At 41.5% G+C, this 22,016-nt stretch overlaps 2 protein-coding genes across 5 annotated transcripts; one reads left to right on the plus strand and one right to left on the minus strand.

Annotated features, from left to right (window-relative positions):
* Positions 1–533: 533 nt before the first annotated feature.
* Positions 534–12,997, minus strand: zc3h7bb (zinc finger CCCH-type containing 7Bb). Of its 3 annotated transcripts, none has more exons than XM_071462749.1 (21): positions 12,803–12,997; positions 11,865–11,926; positions 11,714–11,750; positions 11,222–11,419; positions 10,404–10,562; positions 10,020–10,160; positions 9,890–9,932; positions 9,546–9,784; positions 9,104–9,398; positions 7,737–7,795; positions 7,459–7,558; positions 7,071–7,232; positions 5,994–6,199; positions 5,776–5,876; positions 5,469–5,650; positions 5,080–5,159; positions 4,409–4,686; positions 3,597–3,702; positions 2,932–3,040; positions 2,465–2,598; positions 534–2,088 (listed from the first exon to the last, which is right to left on the minus strand). In XM_071462749.1, exons 2-21 carry the CDS (start codon positions 11,921–11,923, stop codon positions 2,053–2,055), a joined length of 2,724 nt encoding a protein of 907 aa, XP_071318850.1. In that variant the 5' UTR covers positions 11,924–11,926; positions 12,803–12,997; the 3' UTR covers positions 534–2,052. The 3 variants fall into 3 exon arrangements, with proteins under 3 accessions (XP_071318850.1, XP_071318852.1, XP_071318851.1); XM_071462751.1 differs by having other exon boundaries at positions 9,555–9,784; positions 12,803–12,942; XM_071462750.1 differs by lacking the exon at positions 12,803–12,997 and adding an exon at positions 12,095–12,145.
* Positions 12,998–14,258: 1,261 nt separating this feature from the next.
* rangap1b (Ran GTPase activating protein 1b) lies at positions 14,259–21,734 on the plus strand. Of its 2 annotated transcripts, none has more exons than XM_071462471.1 (16): positions 14,259–14,384; positions 14,769–14,885; positions 15,013–15,140; positions 15,832–15,891; positions 16,022–16,201; positions 16,331–16,465; positions 16,891–17,049; positions 17,161–17,274; positions 17,366–17,465; positions 17,678–17,762; positions 17,902–18,082; positions 18,405–18,488; positions 18,584–18,686; positions 19,134–19,222; positions 19,899–20,020; positions 20,229–21,734. In XM_071462471.1, exons 2-16 carry the CDS (start codon positions 14,774–14,776, stop codon positions 20,305–20,307), a joined length of 1,731 nt encoding a protein of 576 aa, XP_071318572.1. In that variant the 5' UTR covers positions 14,259–14,384; positions 14,769–14,773; the 3' UTR covers positions 20,308–21,734. The 2 variants fall into 2 exon arrangements, with proteins under 2 accessions (XP_071318572.1, XP_071318573.1); XM_071462472.1 differs by lacking the exon at positions 14,259–14,384 and adding an exon at positions 14,526–14,665.
* The last annotated feature ends 282 nt before the right edge of the window (positions 21,735–22,016 follow it).

Raw genomic sequence — 22,016 nt, forward strand, 5'->3', positions numbered from 1 at the left:
ATTATTATTAGTAATATACCAATATTTGTAAATATGCATAATATGTGTGTATATGTATTTGAATATAAACATACCTCCATCGTGTCTCCATCCACATTAAAGGCTAGAATATGGTAACAACAGATATCCTGCCTCTGTGTGTGTGTGTGTGTGTGTGTGTGTGTGTGTGTGTGTGTGTGTATCACAAGAGGATGTGTTGTTTATAGGCACAATATGTGGTGCGAATCGTTTCCCTGTCTCAAGCTAGCATGTTTCACGTAATGAAAAGGTTTATCTCAGGGCTACCGTTGGCTATCTGGAACAAAACATTTGGGTGTGTATGAGGAACACAGGTTTCCATTTGAAGGCTGTGGGAGCATGGTGGGTTTCAGTGAAATAATGACCCCACTTCAACTGAACACATGGCAACTTGCCTTTACATTCAAATTATCTTAAACAATCTAATGATTGTCTATAGAAAAATATATTTTTAATTATCTTCAATCTTTTCTTCAATAACTTTCTCCCAGATTTTAAGTCTTTAAATAATAATCTTTTTTTTTTCTTAAATTACTACAAAGCTGATCTATTTTTTTTCACAACTTAAGTCTTCTGCACAGTCTCTATTTTCACTGTGCTTCAGTCCAAGTGAGGTCATCATTTCTTAATGAGCAACCGCGGTCCGAACTGATCCACTGCTGAGAGCAGCTCAAGGCAGGACTTTGTACGTGTGCTGCAGTCACTCCTCTGTAGCCCCCCTACACCAGCTTCACGTCTGTCAGCTGCTTAAAGCACATGACACTGCATAGCCCCTTGGTCGCAACAACTACTTTAGCCCCATTTGTTTCGTTGAGATTTTTTGTTGCCATATTTTATCCCCCTTTTTGTCAACCTTAAAGGAGGTGAAATTCAAGCATGTTTGATTCACTTGGACGTTGGCTGACAGCAGCTACAATGTGTGAGGGTGTGTGTGCATGTCTGTGCTCGTCCCTCACTCCAACAGTTGGTATAATTACATAACCAGCTAAAGGACCGTTTTTCTATCAATGAAGAGGGGGCTGGGGGGAAATTAAAAGGTTACACAAGTTTGTTTTTGGGCATGTAAGTATACTCGCATACATTCCAGAACCACAGCAATGTATTAAATGACTGATTTCCTCGTTTTAAAGGCCCATGCAGGCGTTACATTCATAGCGTTCTACCAATATGGCAGACAATATAACAAGGAAGTACAACTCCCCTTGGAAAAAAAAATGATGCTTAAAATCATTCATCTCCAAAAAGTTATTTTGATCCTCTCGCTATATTCCCATGAAGGAAGGAGAGTAGGATTTGGTTGTTACGCAGCTTAACGAGGAGTGTCCACCAAGAACCTCTTTCAGTTATGCTTCATAGATTCTTCAGTCTCGACTTCCATCGACGGCACTGAGGGCTTGGCATTTGTGGCACTCCAAAGTTACAATTTTAACTTTTTGTGTAAGAGCGCTGAGCTTCAATTGAGTTTTGACTTATCACCAAGCAACATTTAAGAGCTACGACCAGCGCGCCCAACCAAGAATTGTTTCAGTGCTGTGAGGATTCAAAAAAACTCAAATAAAAGACGTGCTTGGTGGACACATAACTGATAAGTCCAGAGAGCACTAGGGGACACTAGTTGATTATTTTAGTCAGAGTAGAACTAGTTGTCTGTGGAAGTTCTGTGGTAAAATGTGCTGAGGGGGAACCTAAAGGTGCTGTGTGTAACTGCAGCTTGATATAAACAAAACGCTAAAGCCAAGTCCTGTATTTTTACTAACAAAGCTTTCTCTTTGCATTAATTGGTGCCTGTAATTTGTGTATCGTGCTGAGTGAATGTGTTTGTGTGTGTGTGTGTGTGTGTGTGTGTGTGTGTGTGTGTGTAGGGGGAGGGGGTTCAACTGTTCTCTTGTGTGTCCATCTCTCGCACTGCTGGCTAGATGCTAGAGGAGGTCAGACTGGTAAGGTGACAGACTGTTCAGTTGTAGCTGGTGTGGCGTGCCTGTCTCTGGCTGTAGCTCAGCGGCGATCAGCTGCCTCTGGTCAACACAGCAACACTCAGAGGTCGTCTCCATCTGACAACCGCCGGCCTCCCTGAAACCAAACACAAACACAGCTCACGCTAACAATCATGGACTTAAGCTTGAATATAGAAGATTCTGTCCGTAAATTTGTTCCTTTTCTGTATTCCTCTGATTTTTACTGTTTAAGTTTAACAGTGTCAAATACAAACACAATGAGCTGTCAGACTGACAAACAACAACTTGAATTCCCTTAGCAGCCACAACTTAATCTGCTCTATTCTCTGTCTAATCTCTAGTGATATACTGTACATCTAGAGCGGGATCTGCCAGTATATATTACTATATCAACATTTTATTCATGCAATTTCTCCTGAGACATTTGTGGAGAAAATGTATGAGCCATCTGAAACATCTGATCTCTGATGTAAGTCTAATTTACCACTCACCATGCTTTCTGTGTAATCTGCTGTTATGGTGACCTGTTTGTCCTCTGGAGGCGGGGTCACAGCAGAGCTATCTGTGCGTCTGCTCTGATTGGTGAGCTGCAGCCACAGTTCGTACATCTGCTGCATGTCTCTCACTGCAGAGGGGCGTGGATAAGAAAGAGACAGAAAAGGAAGACAAACTCAGTAACCTTGAATACAGTGTGTTAAGTGGAAGAATTATCAGTTCAAGTGGAGTCGGGTAGGCACTTTAAAAATCAATGTAATTACAGGCTTTTGTCATGACTGTAATGGCGGGTAAAGCCAGACACAGGAGGAGGACATGATTAGAAATCGAAAAACGGGTCCACAACAGGTCCAAAACATACCTGAGCATAAATGTGTTCATTTACGTTTTTTTTTTTCTAAATTGATATATTAGAAATGTTAAATGACAAAAGATGTTGTGTTTGGTGGAACCAGAAGCTTACAGCTGTTGTTCTTCATGTACGTCCAGACGTCCCTCTCTTCCAGACTGTGAGCGAAAGAGCAGTTCCCAATATAGTGGCACTTCTTCTGCTTCATCACATGCACACACATCTGCGTGACAGACATACAAAAGTCAGGGGTTCCAGAGTGATATTGCAACAGATTTTTCTGGTGGATCTTTGTTGGACCTTTGTATTGTGATGTGTCACTTGATACTATTTTTGTGTATGTCAGTTAGTCAATTATAGATTACACGGTGTTGGACAACTGCTGTGGTCGCTAGAAAGAGTTGGATAAAATGAACTGTTTGTTTAAAACTTCAATGAACACTTTCTAATCACTTTGATGTGGTAATCCTAAAATTACTGACAATTACTTTGACAACCAATACTCAAATCATCTGAAAGGCGGATTGAAGGCAACCAGTTGGAACTTCAACGTGGAAATCAACATGGAAACACTGCCAAAGACTCACTAGCACTACAGACCAAGAAGACAGAGCTGCAGGGGTAAGGAGGTTTACAACAACACCTGTCCCAGAGGGCAAGAACAGTCAGCTGCACTCAGCACGTGAGAGAGGTGGAGGGGTGGAGGGGTGGAGGGAGCAGAGAGGAAAGACTAAGTAACGACTGCAGGGGAAAAAAAAAAAAAAAATGGAAGTACTCACATCGTATTGCTGTGGGTAGGTGCGGGAGAAAGGTAGAGGCCGAACAACAACCCACTTCTTCTTCTCAAATGATTTCACCAGCAGAACCCGGCGCTCCTTCGTCCAGCTAAAGAGACAGAGAGCCAGTGTTAATTCAGACAAAGGAAACAAACTAAGCCTAAGAGGAGAAGCAAGATAACAGAAAGAAAAAAGAAAAAATGAACAGGAGTCAGAAGTTTCATTTAGTTCTTTGTAAGAGCTGAATGATTTGCAAAAAAAAGTCATATTGCAATTATTTCCAGAGATATTCTGATTGTGATACGAGACATGATTTCAGTTGAAATGCTCATTTTTACATTTTACTTTCAGTGAAAAAAAAAAAAAGTGATTTTCTTTGGGCCTGTACCAAACAAGCTTGTTCCATAACATCTGGAGAATATGATTTGTAGGCCGGGACATTTCTGTAGCACCACAGTGCTTCATTTAAGGTCTGTTGTTACACATTTCACCTTCACCAACAAATTGCACACACACGTGAGGCTCTGTGTGGATGTCTGTTACTCTTCAATTTGTTTGCCACTACTACTATGGCACAAACTGAACATGCGCTCCTCCAAGCAGACTACAAATAAGCGTAAGAACAACTACATGTCTGTGGTGTCCACAGCTGTCTGCGGACACGTCCACAAGGAAGTATAATTGAGGCCATAAAGATCAGATTTGAAAACAAAACCCTAATTGGCCATCTTTATAAACTAACACAAAGTCAATACTTCGCCCCTGCAACAACACATTGTGTGGTGCTACCTGTGGGGGTGGGAGACGGGCCTCACCTGTGCCGCGCTTTAGCAGTGCAGTACTTGAGGTTCTTGTCAGGCTCGTTGACCTGTCCTTCTCTCCAGCACTGGCCGCACACAAATTTCATCTTCAAGTTGAGGGGTCGTCCCCGTCCTGCTACCGCTCCTAATCCTCCCACCCCAACCCCTCCCACTGGGCTCACACCACCACCACCACCACCTAGGCCATCTCCTCCCATTCCTCCACCCCCGACCCCCATTCCCCCTACTCCTCCTGCAGATACGCTGCTGCTCGGATGTGGGATATGGAGTGGCTGAAAGACAGAGAGAGAAATGAGAAGTTAACGTCAATGACAGGACAATCATCAGTCACTTTTGCTTTAGCCATTTTGCCAAAGTTTCACAAATAACCCTTAACTGAATACACAATCATGGCCTGAATAAACAAGGTGAAGAAGATGTTTGTGAGAACATCACAATGAGTGCACATTAAATTTTGTACAAGAGCAGGTGAAGCTATTTGATATCAGGTGAAAAACAACTGGCTGCCGTAAGAATCAGAGGAAGTATTTAGCTGTCCTCATCCAATCAGGGCCAACACAGGAAATTTGCTGCAGTACAGGAGGAACTGGCCAGAATCAGTGAGAAAAGAGAGGGGAAAAAAAGACTAAGATTTCCAACTGTGTCAGTGTCCTTCCCTGCCTCACCTTCTGCTGCTTCTGTGCATTCTGCTCCAGCCTTTGCCAATGTCTCTTGGACTCCTGCACCATCTCTTCATGGGTGATACCTGTAGAAAATGTCAGGAAGCAGCTCTGTGAAAACACCTTCAATGACTTCTCACTTGCTTTACAAGACACTGTATTGATAGTATTAATAGTTGGTGTTGATTGCTGTCTTGTTTACAACAGTACCTTTTCCATATCAACATCTTAGTCTTTATTTCATTTCATTATTAATGAAAGACAGTAACATTGGGTACTGGATTACATTTCATTGCAGTTAAAATTTAATTTAATTTTTTTATTTTGTTCGAACAATGTAATAACATTTCATAACAAACTGTGTGTGTGTGTGTGTGTGTGTGTGTTGTACCCACCAGTATCCTGCTGCAGGACCCAGCATTTGAGCTCTATGACGGAGTGCGCAAAAGAGCAGCTGTCCTCGCGCTGGCAGCCGTAGCGAACCTCATGGCGACATACGTCGAACTGGCAGAGGGGGTGCAGGGGACGCACCTTACTGTAGCGCACATTGGCTGACCTCACCACATGCACCAGGCACCTGCAGCAGGTACAGGTGCGTCATGAGTCTTCATCCATTCTGTGTTTTATCACATTACTACTAAACCTAACTAAACACAATTGTAGGACTTTGTATTTAAACAAGATATGAAAACACTTGATTACTTGTTATCGTCGAACGGGTGTCGAGCTGTGAGGTTTGAGCAGACTGCTAAATTTTCTTTGCTGCGTTTGCTAATAATGCGAGGCTTACTGTCAAAACATTCCTGTAGAAAGAGGACAGAGATGCAGAAATGTCAAGGTCTAGTTCCAACGTGCCACAGGTGCGGATCAAAAGACAAGAAGAAGAAAAGATAGCAGTGCCTCACACCCTGTGCTCTTACCTCACAGAGGAACATGAACATGCCCATGTGGAGCTGCAGCAGTCTGGTGACGCTCAGCGCCCGGCGCTCTGTGCTGCCCAGTGGATCAAACAGCAGCTCTCGGCTCAGTGCACCCTTCCTCTCTTGCGTCCACACGTCAATCTCCTCCTGGCAGTAGGCAAACGTACAGTTCTCGCCATACTGGCACTCCTGACGCTCCTGCACCTCTGCAGGACCCAGAGAGGAGGGAGAGTGAGTATGTAAAGGGCAATATAAAAACACATCATCTGTGTCTGTTGGCTGCTCTTTCTCAACTTGTATTTCTTATCTAAAACATACACAGGAATCTTAAACTTATAATCTGTAACTTTTCCATATTAAATGTTTACAATGACAAGAACTATGTTGCATATTTTTGGAGTTGAGTACTTACATTATCCCAAATGTTTCCATCAATTCTCAAACTCACAGATATCTGTGATTTTAATCATAGTAATGGTCCGTTTCATTTGGTTGCCTGTCAATGATGTCATACTCTTTATGTGCATGCCTCAATGTTCTGGTTGTCTGCCAGAGGCTAAAACTGACTTTTATCCAGTTTTAAGCCACATTTATACGTTACACTTTTTAATCCTTGGTCTTTTTCAAGCATGTATTTTAACTGGATGAGGGACTTTAGTCATTGGACGTCTGGATCCTAAGTTATCAGAGAAAAAAAGACAAGTCAATGTTTGGCAGCTCAAATCCCAGCCACACCGAGATGTCCTGTCTCTGCTGAAGCGCATTGGTGAATCACAGATTTTTAATGTGAAAGTGCTTTTTTTTATTGTTTTACTGGTTACAATCCCCTTGTCTCTTTGTTTTGGAGAGGAGTAGACCTCTGTGGATAATTCAGCTCCATGTAAAAACCTCCTGTACGACTGACACTGAAGGAATCCAAAATGGGAGAAGCTGATGGCAATGGTGGTGCAGACAACTCCCATGATCCCACACTATTTCACGACGTCACCAAACACCTTCTTTTGTTATTGTTTTGATTGAGAGACCCCTAGCGGCAGAAGTTACACACTGTACGTATAATTCATGGTGCAAACACACCTTTACAGAGTACAAATGCCCCCAGGAAGTTGTTCCGTGCAGGCCGGGGCCGGATCCTCTTCCAGGTGGGGTCATCGATGTTTTTGAGGCGACACAGCAAAACATCTCGCTTGCAGCGGTGTGCTGCCTCTGGCTGATACTTGTAATCCATCACATGTGGACCTGTAAGTGAGAGGGGGAAAGAGAAGGTTAAGTTACAGTGCCATCAGAATTCCTACTTGTCACTGCTTATAATAATGGAGACATTTCACATGTGATACAACATGCCCAGTTTATGAGCTGGTGGAGAAAGCAACAATGCAGCATCCCATTATGAATTTAGAAAAAGGAGGGAAGAGAACTGACAGTCAAAGGCTGGTAAGAAAAACTGGCGGTGACTTGAACTAACCTATTCGGCTGTAACAGGCATGGCAGGCCTGCCGAAACTCATGTGTGGCTGCCAGAGGATTCCTGGAGAGCAGAGACAGGTTTGTTCCTGCTGGGCCATTCTGAAAAAGAAGAAGAGGATAAGAAGATGTGATATTAAACAAAAAAAAAACTATGTAGCAGCATAACTGCATCAGAAATGGCTGTTCATGCAACTATTTAAAACCAGTCTGCTCTGCAAGTGATGAGGAATGATGAAGAAGATGGTGAAGAATTAAATGCTGTGTTTATGTTACTTACTGCATGTGCAGCACTGTTGTTACGCATTCCCGGGATGAAGCTGTGACACACTCGTCCCCCTGAAGACCACAGACACAAGGACAGTGGTGTCAGACACCATACTGTAATGATGCTGACTCACACTGTCTGCTGCTGACGCACATCTCAGGTTAAAACTCCCCCGGAACTGTGCTCTGGTAACTGAGCGAGAGCGAGCAAAGCAGCTTGTACTGATCGTGCTTCCTCTGTATTACTGCATTCCTTCAATATTATTTTACAGACTTAAATTATCCATTCCTCCAATCCAATCCTCATTTTCTATTCTATTCAAACTCAGTTGAATAGAATAGAAAATGAGGATTAAAGGGTCATTAGGTTAGATATGTTTTTTAAAATACAGTGGAAAGAAAGAGTTTGTGAACCCTTTAGAGTCATAAAATGTGATCTGATCTTCATCTAAGGCTACATCCCCACCAAAACCTTCTAGTTTTAAAACACATCACTTTTGCATTGTTTACACCTGGTGTCACCACTTCTCTGGGGTTTGAGCCCCTAAAGCAGAGACTTTTGGAAACGCTGCTGGTCCAGTTTTAGTTTGAAAACTTAGTCTGGACAGGTAGAAACTGAGACTTCTGGAAATGATGACACAAACACCCACATTTGCTCCTTGTTTGGGTCTTATCAGACACAACTACCAGTGGTAAATGTATACAAGTTTAGCTTCTCAGGATGTCCGATGTGAGCGGCTTTCTTCAGGTCATTCCACAGCATTTCTACTGGACTAAGCTCCAAAAGGTGGATTTTCTTAGTTTGACAGTTTGTTGTGCAGGCATGGTTCACAACAGCAGATGGTTCTAGTGAATAGAAAACTCAAACTGTTTTGTTTGTTTTGAGCGTTTTTTAAAAAGATGCTCTAACCCACTCCTCCAATCTTATTTCCTTGACTGGACTCCAGGTTTTTAGGTTTCGCACAGTGATTTGTGTGTTATTTGTTCATAATCATAACTTTGATGAAGATCTGACCACACTCTACAACATATTGACACATACACATGCAGATTATTCCAAAGGGTTCACTTACTGTTCATGTGACTCATCAGCATAAGTGGAGCTGCAAAAATTAAGTGAGTCCTATTTCCAATTCATTTCTGGTGTCCACTGATAATACATCTTTTTCTTGCATGCAAATCATCACAGACAGGCCAACTCGGAAAAACACCATATGGCATGTGTCATTTTTCTAGTGACTAAAGTTTAAAAATGTCCACATGATCTCTCTCTCTCTGCCATTTGGCTCTACTGACATGCCAAAATTCAGTGCAACATTACAAATCAATGATCATTTTCCACTTAATCAGATAAAAACACAGTATGAAGACTTAGCTCACCTGGGAGAGTGTACTCAGACAACGAGTCCAGCCCACCAACGGCGACTCCTGCCTTCCCTTCTCCATCCGCAGCCCCAGTGGAGAAGCCTCCCAGTGCGTCCTGCGCCTGGGTGGAGCTTTGGTCCCGCTGGGCCAGCGGTGGGTAAGGCTCTAGAGGGGGCATGTCACTGATGGGGGAGCTGAAAAAGACTGAGGGAAGCTGGGGTGATGGGGCTGGAAGGTTGGGGGAGTACGGAGGTCGCAGAGCAACCGCAGTGTTGGGAAGGTTGGTGGGGATAGCACCCTGGACTGGGCTCTGGAGCAGGTGACAAAAATGTAATCACAGTAAAATTACTAAGACCAACATTGTTGCTGAAATAATAATGGAAATAAAAACAATGGTCACCCATTAAGGGCGTATAGCTAGATAATTTCTTTTTATCTGTCTCTGTCCTTCACTCGCCTCACTGACTTTCTTGGGGATGCATGCCAGCAGACTGTCGAGCTCGTCCTTGATGACGCTGCTGCATTCGTCCATGTGCTCGGACACTGGGACAGAGTACGGCATGGGAGGCACGCCCTGGCTGCTGGGGCTCTCTGACAAGTTGGTGCATGGAGTCTCTACAGGGGTCGCCGGTTCATCGCTGACTGGGATGGGTGTGGCCAAAGGAGCTGGGATGCACTGTGCGCTTGACATGTCGGCTGACGAGGAGGAAAACAGCAATGAAGAGGAGGGGATGAATGTGGGAGCAGAGAAGGGAGTCTGTGTGGGATCAGACATGTTCAAGGTTTGCCAGTTTGCCATACCTGGTCCAATGTCACCCAGAGATTCCAGCCCATTGGAGGACATCTAAAGAAAAAGAGAGAGAATATAACCCTGTTAGCCTCTCGCTGAGTCACCACATAACATACTCTACACTGAGACAACAGCACCCACCTCTCCTGTGGGTGGGGAAGTCTCCCCATGACTTTCCCCTTCATTGGCTGTGGACTCTGTCTGAGGGCTCACGTAAGCTTTACGGCCCTTCAGGCCCAGTTTATTGGCTAGATCCTGGGCCAGGTCACTCACCTGTCTGTCCTGGAAGATAAATTAGAAGGAGAAGAGCTAACACTTTCTGATGATAAGTTTGAAAGTATGAAACACAATGTAGCTCAAAACGTACACTGACACTGAAATAGTCTAGTCGAATCCAAATTTCTGCATTCATTAAAGTGTAGTGCTATCTCTACTTACTAAACAATGAGAGGCAATCTTTCATTTTAAACTAGCTGCGGAAAAAAAAAATTATTTGTGTCCGTGTTTTCAGTGCTGATCACGTACGTGCGGTGCTGTGAGGAGACATTTGGTTCCACACTCATAGGCCTCTCTGAGTCGTCCCAACTCCCTCAGACAAAGTGCTTTGCGGTACAAAGCCCTGCGACTGCCTTCTGACACATACAGTGCACTGTCACAGTCCTGAACACCTCGCTCATACTCCCTCTAGGACAGGAAAGAAAGACACAGAGTGTCATTGAACACAGATAAACAAGAGTTACGCAGGATTTCCACTGACACTGCAAAAGCGGATTGTTATGTCAAAAAATCCCAGTACAAATTTGTGGTACAGATTGGCCACATCGTGTCAGATCATTACTGCTGGTGAATGTGCTATATGTAGCTTTGAAAAACACCAACACAGAATTATCAAACTGGCAAATATCATGATATATCAACCACAAAAAACGCCATGCTCACAAAGACTAAAAACCTCTATTTCACCCAGGATTAATACAAATATTGTGTCTCAAATGATAACACCTCCCACAAACCCCACTACTTGCTGTCACAAAAATGATTTGGTTCCCTGCTTCCACCCTGACAAACACAAAAATAATCAGATTACCACAATGCATGCAAACAAAATCCTCGATAAAAGCTTAGAAGCTGTGCTGATGTCAAACCGAAACTCTGCAGTTGAATTTACAGCAAATGCAACAGATAAGCCTCATAAATAATGTCCTAATTACTCGGTCACCATGTGTGATGTTATTGGTTTGCCAGTAACTATCCATTCCCTACAGTTTTCTTCTAACATACATAAACATCTTGTCATGTACATCTGCAGGTGACACATCCCCACTATTCGCCGTCTCCCTCACCGTCTGGTAGTAGGCAGCAGCCCTGTTGACATAGAGGCTCTCCAGCAGCTCATGAGGGATGACAAGGGCCTCAGCCTGGGCATAGCGGGCAACACTTATTCCCTCCCCATACTGCTGGGTCGCCTGGCGCCAGTCCCCATCTCGAAAGCAAGAATTGCCCTCATCCAGCAAGTTACACACCAACTGGGTCAGAAATGCCTGATGGGAATGTGTAAAAAGATTATAAAGAGGGAGAAAAGATTGAATAATGGGAAAGGGACAGAAAAGGGACGGGTAATATGAGATGGTCAGAAGGACACAGAAAGTGAAGGGAAAATAGGAGAGCAAGTAAAGCGAGAGAGAAAGATTGAGGACAAGATACAATGAGCTCAAATTTAGGTCCAGGAAATAATACAACAAGATTAGTATGGTCATGGCGAAGTGTGTGAGTAAATATTGTAGGGGTACATTGTTGAGAGCAAAAAATGGAGATAACAGGGGTTAATCGCAAACCTCATAACTCTCTGGTTCTGGAAAAGGCAATGATGACCTGTGGACAGAAATATAAGTCGGCTGTCAGTGTTCAATATGTACAAGAGGTTCAATCGCATTATCTCTTGTTAGTTGTTAGGGCATTAAAAATCAATAGTTGTTGTTCACTTACTGAATAAAACTCATTGCTTTCTGAATCTCCTCTCTTCGTTTCAGTCGTTCAGAATCCATACCCTGAGGGTGAGGACAAGGTTGACTTGCAACAGCTTAAAACTCCACTTCTTGCACAACAGTATTAACAGCTTTGACAGCTACAAACAAACTAACCACACATAACTTTGGTATCCTAAGGGACACTGTTATGTTCTGCAATTATTAAAGACGTTTTCAAACACTTCTTACTACTTGTAGACGTCCTAGACGAGCTGAGGCCTGCCACCAAAACAAGCTAAGCAATCATCGGACTTGCGTAAACAAACAGCGGCAACAGCTAACGGTGAAGCCGGCTACAGATTAGCGTTAACTGCGGCAACATTTTGTTCGTCTGGGGATGACATGTACGTCGATATATTTGACGTATAAATTGTGAATTTTCGAGGGAAGGGGGACGTTACCTACACATTTTGACCGTTAGCCATTACACTTTTGGGTAAATGATTAGCTAACGTTAGCGTGACATGCAGGCGTACAGCTCGTCAGCTCCAATTAAACCTTACAGCGACAGCGATGCATGTAAAATAGGCAACTTGCATCGAGTTAGCTGCTAATGCCGTTAATGTAGACGATATCAACGGTACCTGAGTTTAACCACCGGAGGTTAGGCTCAATCGGCTAACGCTACCTGCACTCTCAGGCTACATGCTAATCACCATAAAATACCTTAACTGCAGAAATGAAAAAAGCTAAGTTGGAGTTTAAAATGTTCGATTCTTTTCATCGCATGCAATTTATCATCTCACGTATCATTTACAAAGAATTACTGTTCACCTGACAGATATGGCTACTGCATATAAACCCAGTGTTAACCAGCTACCTGGCAAGTTAGCTAACTTAATTTACTAGTGGAGTCCCAGCTAATAGCCAAAACCCTCCCTCAACACGGCAACTCACCGAGAGTTAAGTTACTACGCCTTTCAGATCAGAGATAGCTTCACAGAGCGTTGGCGATGAAGACAGGAAAAATTAGCCAGCCAAATATCAGTCAAAATCCAGGCGCATATTTGTAAGTTTAGTGTCCCTGTCATTGGTATGTGGACGGAGCACGACTTTCTCTGCGCTACGACTGCTACTGGAGACTGAATGGCTAACGTTAGATAGCTAGTTGCTAGCTGTTTTGGCCAGTGCCGTATCGCAACAAGTTTTCTAGGATATGTATGTTCACCAGAGGGCAGCAAACACTGTTTGTCACTGTCAATGTTAGGTTATAGTTTCCACCGTCTCTACTGAAAACTCTTAATGTGAAAAAATAATCAGTATCTGTCAGGTCAGATACATGTAAAAAGTGCAGTATTTGTTGTGAGGTATAGTTACAAAACTTCTAACAATTACTTGATTAAATGTATTTACTTTCCATCTCTGGTCTCACTCCTTTGAGGTGGAAATAACTCCCCACGCATACACATACACACAGGTTTAACTGCAATCATGTGAAGGCTGATACATTTTAAAATGCACACTAACCCCCCTGTCTGTCCCAAATTACGTGTAGTGTATTCTAAACCTCAAAATATAATATAATAATCAAAGTATCATAAAAGTACCACAAACCACACACAAGTATACTGGTATACAGTTACAGTGAGCCATCACATACACTTGTTATCCATTTAGAAGCTTTTTTTATTTTGGACACAAAAATAGTTAAGTTGTTAGATTAATACAATGCATTCGTTTAACAGAGATTTATTTGAGTCTTTGCACAAGTAGATTCTGATACACGGCCCCCTCCCATGACAGTAAAACAAGACAGGTAACAATGCAAGACCCAGTAAGGCCTTTATCATTTCAGTAACTTTTTTATTATTGGTGCAGTCATTTCAGGATTGTGTGTGAGTATAAATTTAAGCTAATAATAACTTTTCAAATCCGCTGCATTTTAGTTACAAGGTTAAGCACTGATGCCCCTGCATACAAGGATGTATAGTTGCTGGAGATTGGAATTAAGAGAAAGGTTTGTTAGAGAAAATATACTTTAAAATATACAACTACTACTACTACTACTACTACTACTACTACTACTAATAATAATAATAATAATAATAATAATAATAATAATAATAATAATGTATTGGCATACAATTAAAACATTTTAGTCAAACTATTGTATTTTTTAAAAATTGTATACATTTAAAATGTACTAAATTTAAAAAAAAACCCTAATAAGTCAAAATTGCTAGCTAACTCATGTCTATCGATTTTTCTTTGTAGAAAGAATGATACATTATTAACTAAAAAATAAAAAATAAAAAAAAAACAGAAATTATTAATACGTTTTTAACCGGGGATAAAGGGTCAGATAACAGCAGGTGGCGGCAAAACACCCCTGTACGTCATTTTTAGCTGACGGTGACACAATCAACGAAGAAGAACCTGGGGCAGCATGACGATGACATCACATGGTTTAGCAACCGGCGCGCCGCGCGGAAGAAGCGAAGTGTGTTCGCTATCTTTTCCCAGGAAATTACTCGTTGTGGTGAGTTGTCGATGTTAGTAACAGTTTTCGGTATAGTAATGACAGCTGTATGGCCAACAAATGGCTGAGAGACAAGTGAATTGAAAAGTCTGAATTTATAGTCGTATCAGGCGTGGTTTAGCCAGTGTTGTTAATATTACTTAAGTTGCACACTGGTAGTAGCTAGCACCGGTGAAGCTAGATAGCTAACCTGACTGTTGTTGATGGTTCTTTTACTGACGTTAGAAAATTATCCGTCTGTAACGTATCAACTCTCACTGAACGTCTTTTGTCAATTACAGGTATAGTTAGTACTCTAAATGCCACATCTGCTCATTTATATGTTAAGTACGTCGCTAGAATGTTATATTTTTGTATTGTTTCACTTCTGGATCTCTTTTATAGTCATAATGGCCTCAGATGACATTACACAGCTGGCCGATGCTCTCTCCAAGACCCACGTCGGGGATGGAGAGTTGAGCTATAAAGGCCTGGGACTCAAGCTGGACAACGCGGAATCAGGTTAGATGCTGAACAGGGCAGCAGAGAGTGCTGAGCTTTGTTTCAGTGGTCATGCTGCACTGCCATCACCACAGGGCTGGACCCTGTTTTCTCTTCGGACATGATCACCTGTTCTCTGTGTTTTCAGTGGAGGAGCTGGTCCGTGAGATAGAGCAGTACCAGGGTCTGAGGGCTTTGCGTCTGGAGGGAAATACTGTTGGTGTGGAGGCAGCCCAAGCCATTGCCAAGGCTTTGGAGAGCAAAGATCTGCTCCAGGTATTCCCCAGTTTATGGTTTTCATTCCCACTGAAGCAGATAATAGCCATACCACACATCTTTTCAGTAGTTTAAAACCAGGGAAGTTGTTATGATATAACTGACAGTCCTAAATATAAATATTTTTGAATGTATTTTAATGAGAGAAGAAGGATGTTGAAAAAATATCAATCCATTGATTTAGGATGGCAGCAAAAGCAGGATTGTGTGTGTGTATGCAATCACTCTTAAGTGTGCAGAGAACTAGCTTCAACCTTTTCTCACTAGAGAATTCCATTTTTTAAATCTAAATACTTTCACACTGAATAGTATCACAACCCTGACCAATCTTTTGTTTATGCTTTACTCCTCTTGTATGAAACTTGTCAAATACATTGTTTTGTGGTTATGCAAGTAGCCAAACAATAACTTTGCTTTAATGCACAGTAAAATAAACAAAATTTATATTTAAATCAGCAATATGTTGTTAATTAGATTAATTCTGACAAAGCATTTCTTTCAGATCTTTGCAGTTTGATGCTGTACCACAAACAAAATTTGGTTGGGCCTAGTGTGATTTATTACCCAGTCTAACAGTATTAATTCTTTCACATCAGTTCCATACTTTTCACATTTCATATCCCCGTTGTTGCAGTAAAGAAAACATACCACACTGTTTTCTTTGTATAAAAAAACTCTTTGTGTGTTTCAGAGATGCTATTGGAGCGACATGTTTACGGGGAGACTGCGCTCTGAAATCCCTACAGCTCTGGTGAGAATTTCAGCCACTGGTTTATGCAGTTCATTTGGTTTTCAGGATTCGTTTTGTGATGAAGTGTTGGAATATATTTCCACTCTCAGAACATGCCTGCTTCATGTGTTCTCTGTTGTGTTTTTGTCAGAGGTCCCTGGGCAGTGCATTAATGAGTGCTGGGGCCAGGCTGACTGAGTTAGACCTGAGCGATAATGCCTTTGGGCCTGATGGCGTGAAGGGAATTGAGCAGCTACTGAAGAGCCCTTCCTGCCACACTTTGCGGGAGCTGAGGCTCAACAACTGTGGTATGGGGATTGGAGGAGGAAAGGTGAGTTCACACACCTTTTCGACATATTATCACTCTGTCATTCAGTTTGACATCGAAGGCTTCAGATGGTACTCATCTAGAGCTCTAGATTTAGAAAAAAACAGTAACTGTGGTGTATGGTTTGTGTAGATCTTGGCTGAAGCTTTGATTGAGTGCCACAGAAAGTCATCAGCCCTCGGGGCTCCACTCAGACTGAGAGTGTTCATCGCAGGAAGGAATCGCCTGGAAAATGAAGGAGCCAGCGCCTTGGCCAAGGCCTTTCAGGTAGAAAAGCCATACTCCCAAGATGATTAACAGGTCTTTTAATATATGGACTGACATTAGATGACTACATGTGAATTTATTAACATTTTCTGATTCTGTTATGGGTACATATTAGTAATAAGTGTCAACAAATGAGAAATTACACTGAGTAAATATTATCAATAATTATTATACAATTATTATTATTAGATAAGAAAAACAAATACTCCATTGAAAATTTTATGTTTTCTGTTATTTTAACTCTATATATTGACTGTTTGAATATATTTCATTAGCATTTTTAGAAAATAATAACATATGAAACACTTGACTGATTGTTACATCATCTGATAATTATGGTGACATTTCAAGTGGAGCTGAAGCAATTATCAGATTAATCAATTAGCCGCTTTAACCCTAAACTCCTCTCTATTTTGCCATGTAAGTTGATCGGCAGCCTGGAGGAAGTCCACATGCCCCAGAATGGTATCAACCATACAGGTGTGATGGCGCTGGCTTCAGCCATGCGACACAACCCAGAGCTCCGTGTCCTCAACTTCAATGACAACACTTTCACCAAGAAGGGAACTCTGGCAATGGCACAGGTATGGCCTGCTTATTTTTCAGACCTTCTCTTATGATACAAGTGGAAAGGTATGTGTGTGTGTTTCAAGCTGACTGTTTCTGTACATGGTTTTCTCCTGTTGGCCACGCAGGCTCTGAAGCATCTGAGAAATGTCCAGGTGATCAACTTCGGCGACTGTCTGGTCCGCTCTGAAGGAGCCATCGCCCTCGCTGCAGTCTTGAGAGAGGGACTGCCGATCCTCAAGGTGAGTTCAGTATCAAAGTTGAGCATTTTATGTCTGTGTCTGCTCTGTCACCAGCCTGATTACAGTGCTGTCTTGTGCACCTTGTCTTTAGGAGCTGAATTTGTCATTTGGTGAGATCACTGAGGCGGCTGCTCTAGTGGTGGCTCAGGCTGTCATGGACAAACCTCACATGGAGAAAGTGGATCTGAACGGTACGCACACTGACGGCAGAACTGGAACTTCACTCACTGTGGAAGTAGCAGTTACATGCAAAGTTCTCATTGTCATAAAAATCCTGAATAAATTGTGGAATTAGAAAATTTGTTCTCAAAAACAGAAATGTTCTAGGAAAAATGTGTTCACGGAAACTGGTTATTCTAAAGAGTTGTAAAGGTTGAAACTAATCTGTTCATGACTCTAACAGGTAACTGTCTGGGAGAGGAAGGCTGCGAGGCTTTGAGAGAGGCTATGGAGAACATGGATAAAGGCGACATGCTGGCATCACTCAGGTAAAACATGTGTCTCTGTTTAACATAATGTATAAAATCCAATCAATCTGTCCTGAAGCTAGCTTCCAGCTGTTGACCTGCACAATAACAAGTTAGCAAACAGCTGAGCAAAAGTTTTGTTCCTTTGAATTCACTGCAGTGACGATGAGGGAGAACCTGAAGATGAGGGAGACAATGAGGAAGATGATGATGACGATGAAAACGATGAGAATGATGAGAATGTGAGTGACGACTGTAATGAAGACAATGAGGAGGACGGAGAAATTGTGAAGGAAAATGGAGTGACAAGAAAAGAAGAGAGTCCTGCTAAACAGAGCCCAGTAAGATGACACAAAACACATTTTTATACTAACTGAATGAATCTAGTTGACACTGAGTCTACTTTCTTAATTTAGACTCTAACTAAACTCTAAACTAGTGTCATATTGTACATAAATTTAAAGCTTGTACATAATTTTGGAAATGCATTCAAAATATCTTTAGTAAACAGCTTCATACTGGAAAACACCCTGCCAAGGTTTGATTTTCAATAACAAATGAGTCATTATATGTTCAACCACTGACTTAGTTATATTGCACTGACTGCAAAATAAATCAGGATTCCTGCCATGTTTGTGATTGTGACTTGGTGTCCACCTGCAGGCAGAGGTCATGTCTTTCCTCTGCTGCCCCTCTGTTGAGAAGCTTCTTCAGCTGGGAGAGAAGAGGACAAACCTGTCGCAACAGGTGGGAATTTAAAAAAAATGGCTATAAATTGTCCCAGCAGGTTCTTTGCAGAGTGGATATAATCTGTTGCTGAGACTCTTATTCTTTCTCACCAGGTTGATGCATCTGACCCACACAAGGCTGCTGATGTCCTTCTGAAAATTGCTTCTTTGTACAGTGATGAACCAGAGACCAAGACGGCTGTTCTCGAAACTATTGGTAAATAAAGCTCCACTGTCGCTCACCATTTTCCTCTTTTTCTCATTTTGACCATGTTCTCACTTTTTATATTTATATTTTAATATTTTATTGGATGTACAGTCTGTAATATTGCATTATGCATGTAACTGCAGAATACAGCCTACCTGAAGTCACTCTGAAGGCTAGCATTACTGACTGATTTGATTCAGAAAAATTAAATTATCTTTAGACTGTAACACAACTGAAGTGGTCTAGGCTCATAGGTCTGCTACATTACAGACTGTCAACTGTGGTTCCACACATCTGACCACAAATGATGAAGAAAATGGACACACAATAGTGTTTTGCTGCTGCATGAATTGTTGCTCTCTTATTGTTTCAAATATTTGTTTAGTTTTGATGGATCCAATGCAAAGAATTACCTCTGTTGTCTCATTTCACTGAGCTGTACCACTCTGTCCACAGATGATATGTTGAAAAAGCTCCTCTCTGGTTCAGCCCTCCAGTCATACTGCTTCCACTCCACTCTGCTGGTCAAGATGGGAGTCCTTAAGGTACAGTGCCGTTACAGTGCCCCCAGCCCCTCATCTTCCAAGAATCTGACACAGAATCAGTGAAAAATAAGAAGAAAAAGTTAAATCACACAGAATTTCCTCACATAGTGACTTAAATTATCTTTAGACTGTAATACAGCAGACGTGTTTGGGCTCTGTAAGTCCCCTTTCATTATCTGTTTCAGTGCAGACTGTCACCTTTTACAATGATGTACAAAACATTAAAATTTAATGCTGTCAAATCAATTCCTGCCATTCCAATGGATGTGATGAGAAAGCAAGTATAAAGAGTGAAATGTTCAAATTTCCCTTAAGAAAATTCTTTGTCAGTGTATCTGACCGGTATGTTGTGCTGAATCTGGAGCTCACAGCAACTCCACTCTCTATTATAGAGGCTTTGTTTGCATGTGTTTCCTTGAGTCCTAGCTGCAGAAGCTGATGGGCATCTGCAGGATTTCATTCAACCATTCTTTGCATGTATTGTGCTACAGATTACTTCTTCCCGGTTGTCTAAGAAGTACTACAAATGATGAAATAAATTTGTGGATGATCCACAGTCTTTGCTGAATTTATTGCTGGATTTTGCTCCTTTCTGTCACTGCTTGATATAACTCAGCACTGATTTAATCAGGATTGATTCATTAAAGTTTTTTTACTTTTCTGTTCTACGTTTCAGGGAGAAGGGAAGATGAAAAAGGTGGCATTAGTCCCAGGGCAGCTGTTGTGTTTGGAACACGCTGTCCAGCAGGACTACTTCCCCCAGCATCACGCCTCGCTGCTTCACACTTTCATGTCCAAGTAAGAAAATCTTACTTTATCTTCCTATGTGTCTGTCTTATTAAGGTTCATTACATCTGACCTTTGGTGTTTCTGACGATGCCTGTAAAGATCATTTAAAGCATAAAAGTGGAGCTGAACAGTGTGGAACCCGTTCCATGTTGCTCCTATGTTGCAGTGTTTGGGGTATGAGGTCTTAACTGTGTATGTTTTCTGTGTGAATCTGCAGGAATAGTGAAGCTTTCAAGTCCTGCGGTGGTGCCAGAGAGAGGCTGAGTTCTGCTCTGGAGATGAGGTGCCACGACTAACACTGATCCCACTGATCAGCCACTGCCAGTACCAACACTGGGACACACACACACACACACACACACACACACATACACACACACACAGCACTGACATTCATTTTTCCAACAAAACCAACAGGGATGTTTTACACTTGAACAAGGGACTCAGACAACCACTGATCTCTGCTCCTGATTTGTATATTTTATGAAGGTATGACAAAGACTGTCCATAATCACCTAATCTTTATTTTTCTACTTATGCTTGTGACTTATATTTTTATAGAAAATGTAGATACAAATGACAAAAATATCAAACTACACAAATATCAAATAACCGCAGGGTTAATGTGTAAAAAAAAAAAAAAAAAAAAAAAAAAAAGAACTGTGAGTGGAGCTAACATTAGATGATGTCAATCTGGCACTTTTTGCAACATATTGCTTTGTATTTAGTTACAGATAGTTTCAAAATTCACTGTTAAACAACGACAAAACAATGCATCTATTTCAACAGGTTCCGTACACAGATAAGGAAACGCCTGGATTAACAGATTAAGGTTATTTCCAGGTCTTGATAAATTTAGAAACTGTACAAACACCTTTGGCATTGGGTATTGTCACAGTGTTCTGGTAAACACAACTACAGGTTTTGTAAACCTGTATCTCAAATTCTCTGATATTTGTCGCATTGAATACGTGGTTTTGGGGTGCTGAGAAATGGAAAGGCCCAGACGACTATACAGGTAAATTATACTGAACATAAAACTACAATCTATGAATCAAAATAAACTAGTCAGCAATGAAGAGCTGACTTTATTGTTCAGTTTTAGCGATAGGCTGCTTCACATGCTGTTTTGCTTATTGTAGTTTTTGACATTGCTTATTTGAAAAATTCCATGGTGAAGGGATAGAAGAAAAACTCTGAACAGAGGACAGCCTGTCCAATCACAATCATCCTACTGCTGCTCATGCGGTCCAGTCAAGTCAGAGCACTGTGTGCATCAGACTGTGATCAGGAATGGGCTGCACCACACACTCACCCATCAACCTGAATACACAGCATGTGTGTGTATTGCCCTGCACTGAGCACAGTCATAACACTGCAGAGCTCAGGGGACCAGAATCACTTTTACCTGATGTTTCTTTTCTTTTTTTTTTTTTTTTTTGATCCGTAATCTGTTGTATTGGAAGATGTGCTCCTACATGACTTTGTTACTTACACTGAGTCGCAGTGTTTACCTCATAACTGTTCATGTGTTGGTGATGTGATGGAGCATTTAAGGGAAATAGGATGACAATGGAATTCACTTAAATGGCATTTAAATAATCTTCTGAATAACATTAGACTGTGTGGACTGCATTTATATTGTCAGGATCATTTTTGTTTTCCTGATGTGTTGTTTATTTGAATGCACTGTCTTAAATATAACAAATCTAACAAGTGTGAAGTCTGTGTGTGCATATCTGTGTGTTTGTTGAGTAATAACCTGGGACTGCTCTTCTTACAAACACAAATATGATTAATATATTAATATAATAACATTATTATGTACGTATTTGATTCTGAATAGTTGTTTGGAGAAGCTGTAAATATAGAATAAGAAAGCTTACATGGATCTACTGAATCCAGTGGAGCTTGAACAGGCATGATGCTGAGGTGAAAGAGCTAAATAACTCTCAATTTAGATGGAACTATTCCTTTAACGGGCTCAGAGAAGCAGTGTGCAGAC

Source organism: Trachinotus anak, unplaced genomic scaffold (assembly GCF_046630095.1).
Source record: "Trachinotus anak isolate AG129_WGS33_773 ecotype Australia unplaced genomic scaffold, CSIRO_AGI_Tana_v1 ptg000025l, whole genome shotgun sequence".
NCBI classification, from domain to species: Eukaryota; Metazoa; Chordata; class Actinopteri; order Carangiformes; family Carangidae; genus Trachinotus; species Trachinotus anak.

Coding starts and splice junctions, on each gene's coding strand:
- zc3h7bb (XM_071462749.1), bottom strand. CDS start 11,923: ATGGATTCTGAACGACTGAAACGAAGAGAGGAGATTCAGAAAGCAATG. Junction 9,399..9,545: donor TCCCCAAGAAAGTCAGTGAG/GCGAGTGAAGGA, acceptor CACCTGCTCCAG/AGCCCAGTCCAGGGTGCTAT. Junction 7,559..7,736: donor ACAACAGTGCTGCACATGCA/GTAAGTAACATA, acceptor CTTCTTTTTCAG/AATGGCCCAGCAGGAACAAA.
- rangap1b (XM_071462471.1), top strand. CDS start 14,774: ATGGCCTCAGATGACATTACACAGCTGGCCGATGCTCTCTCCAAGACC. Junction 17,050..17,160: donor GAACTCTGGCAATGGCACAG/GTATGGCCTGCT, acceptor TTGGCCACGCAG/GCTCTGAAGCATCTGAGAAA. Junction 18,489..18,583: donor GGACAAACCTGTCGCAACAG/GTGGGAATTTAA, acceptor CTTTCTCACCAG/GTTGATGCATCTGACCCACA.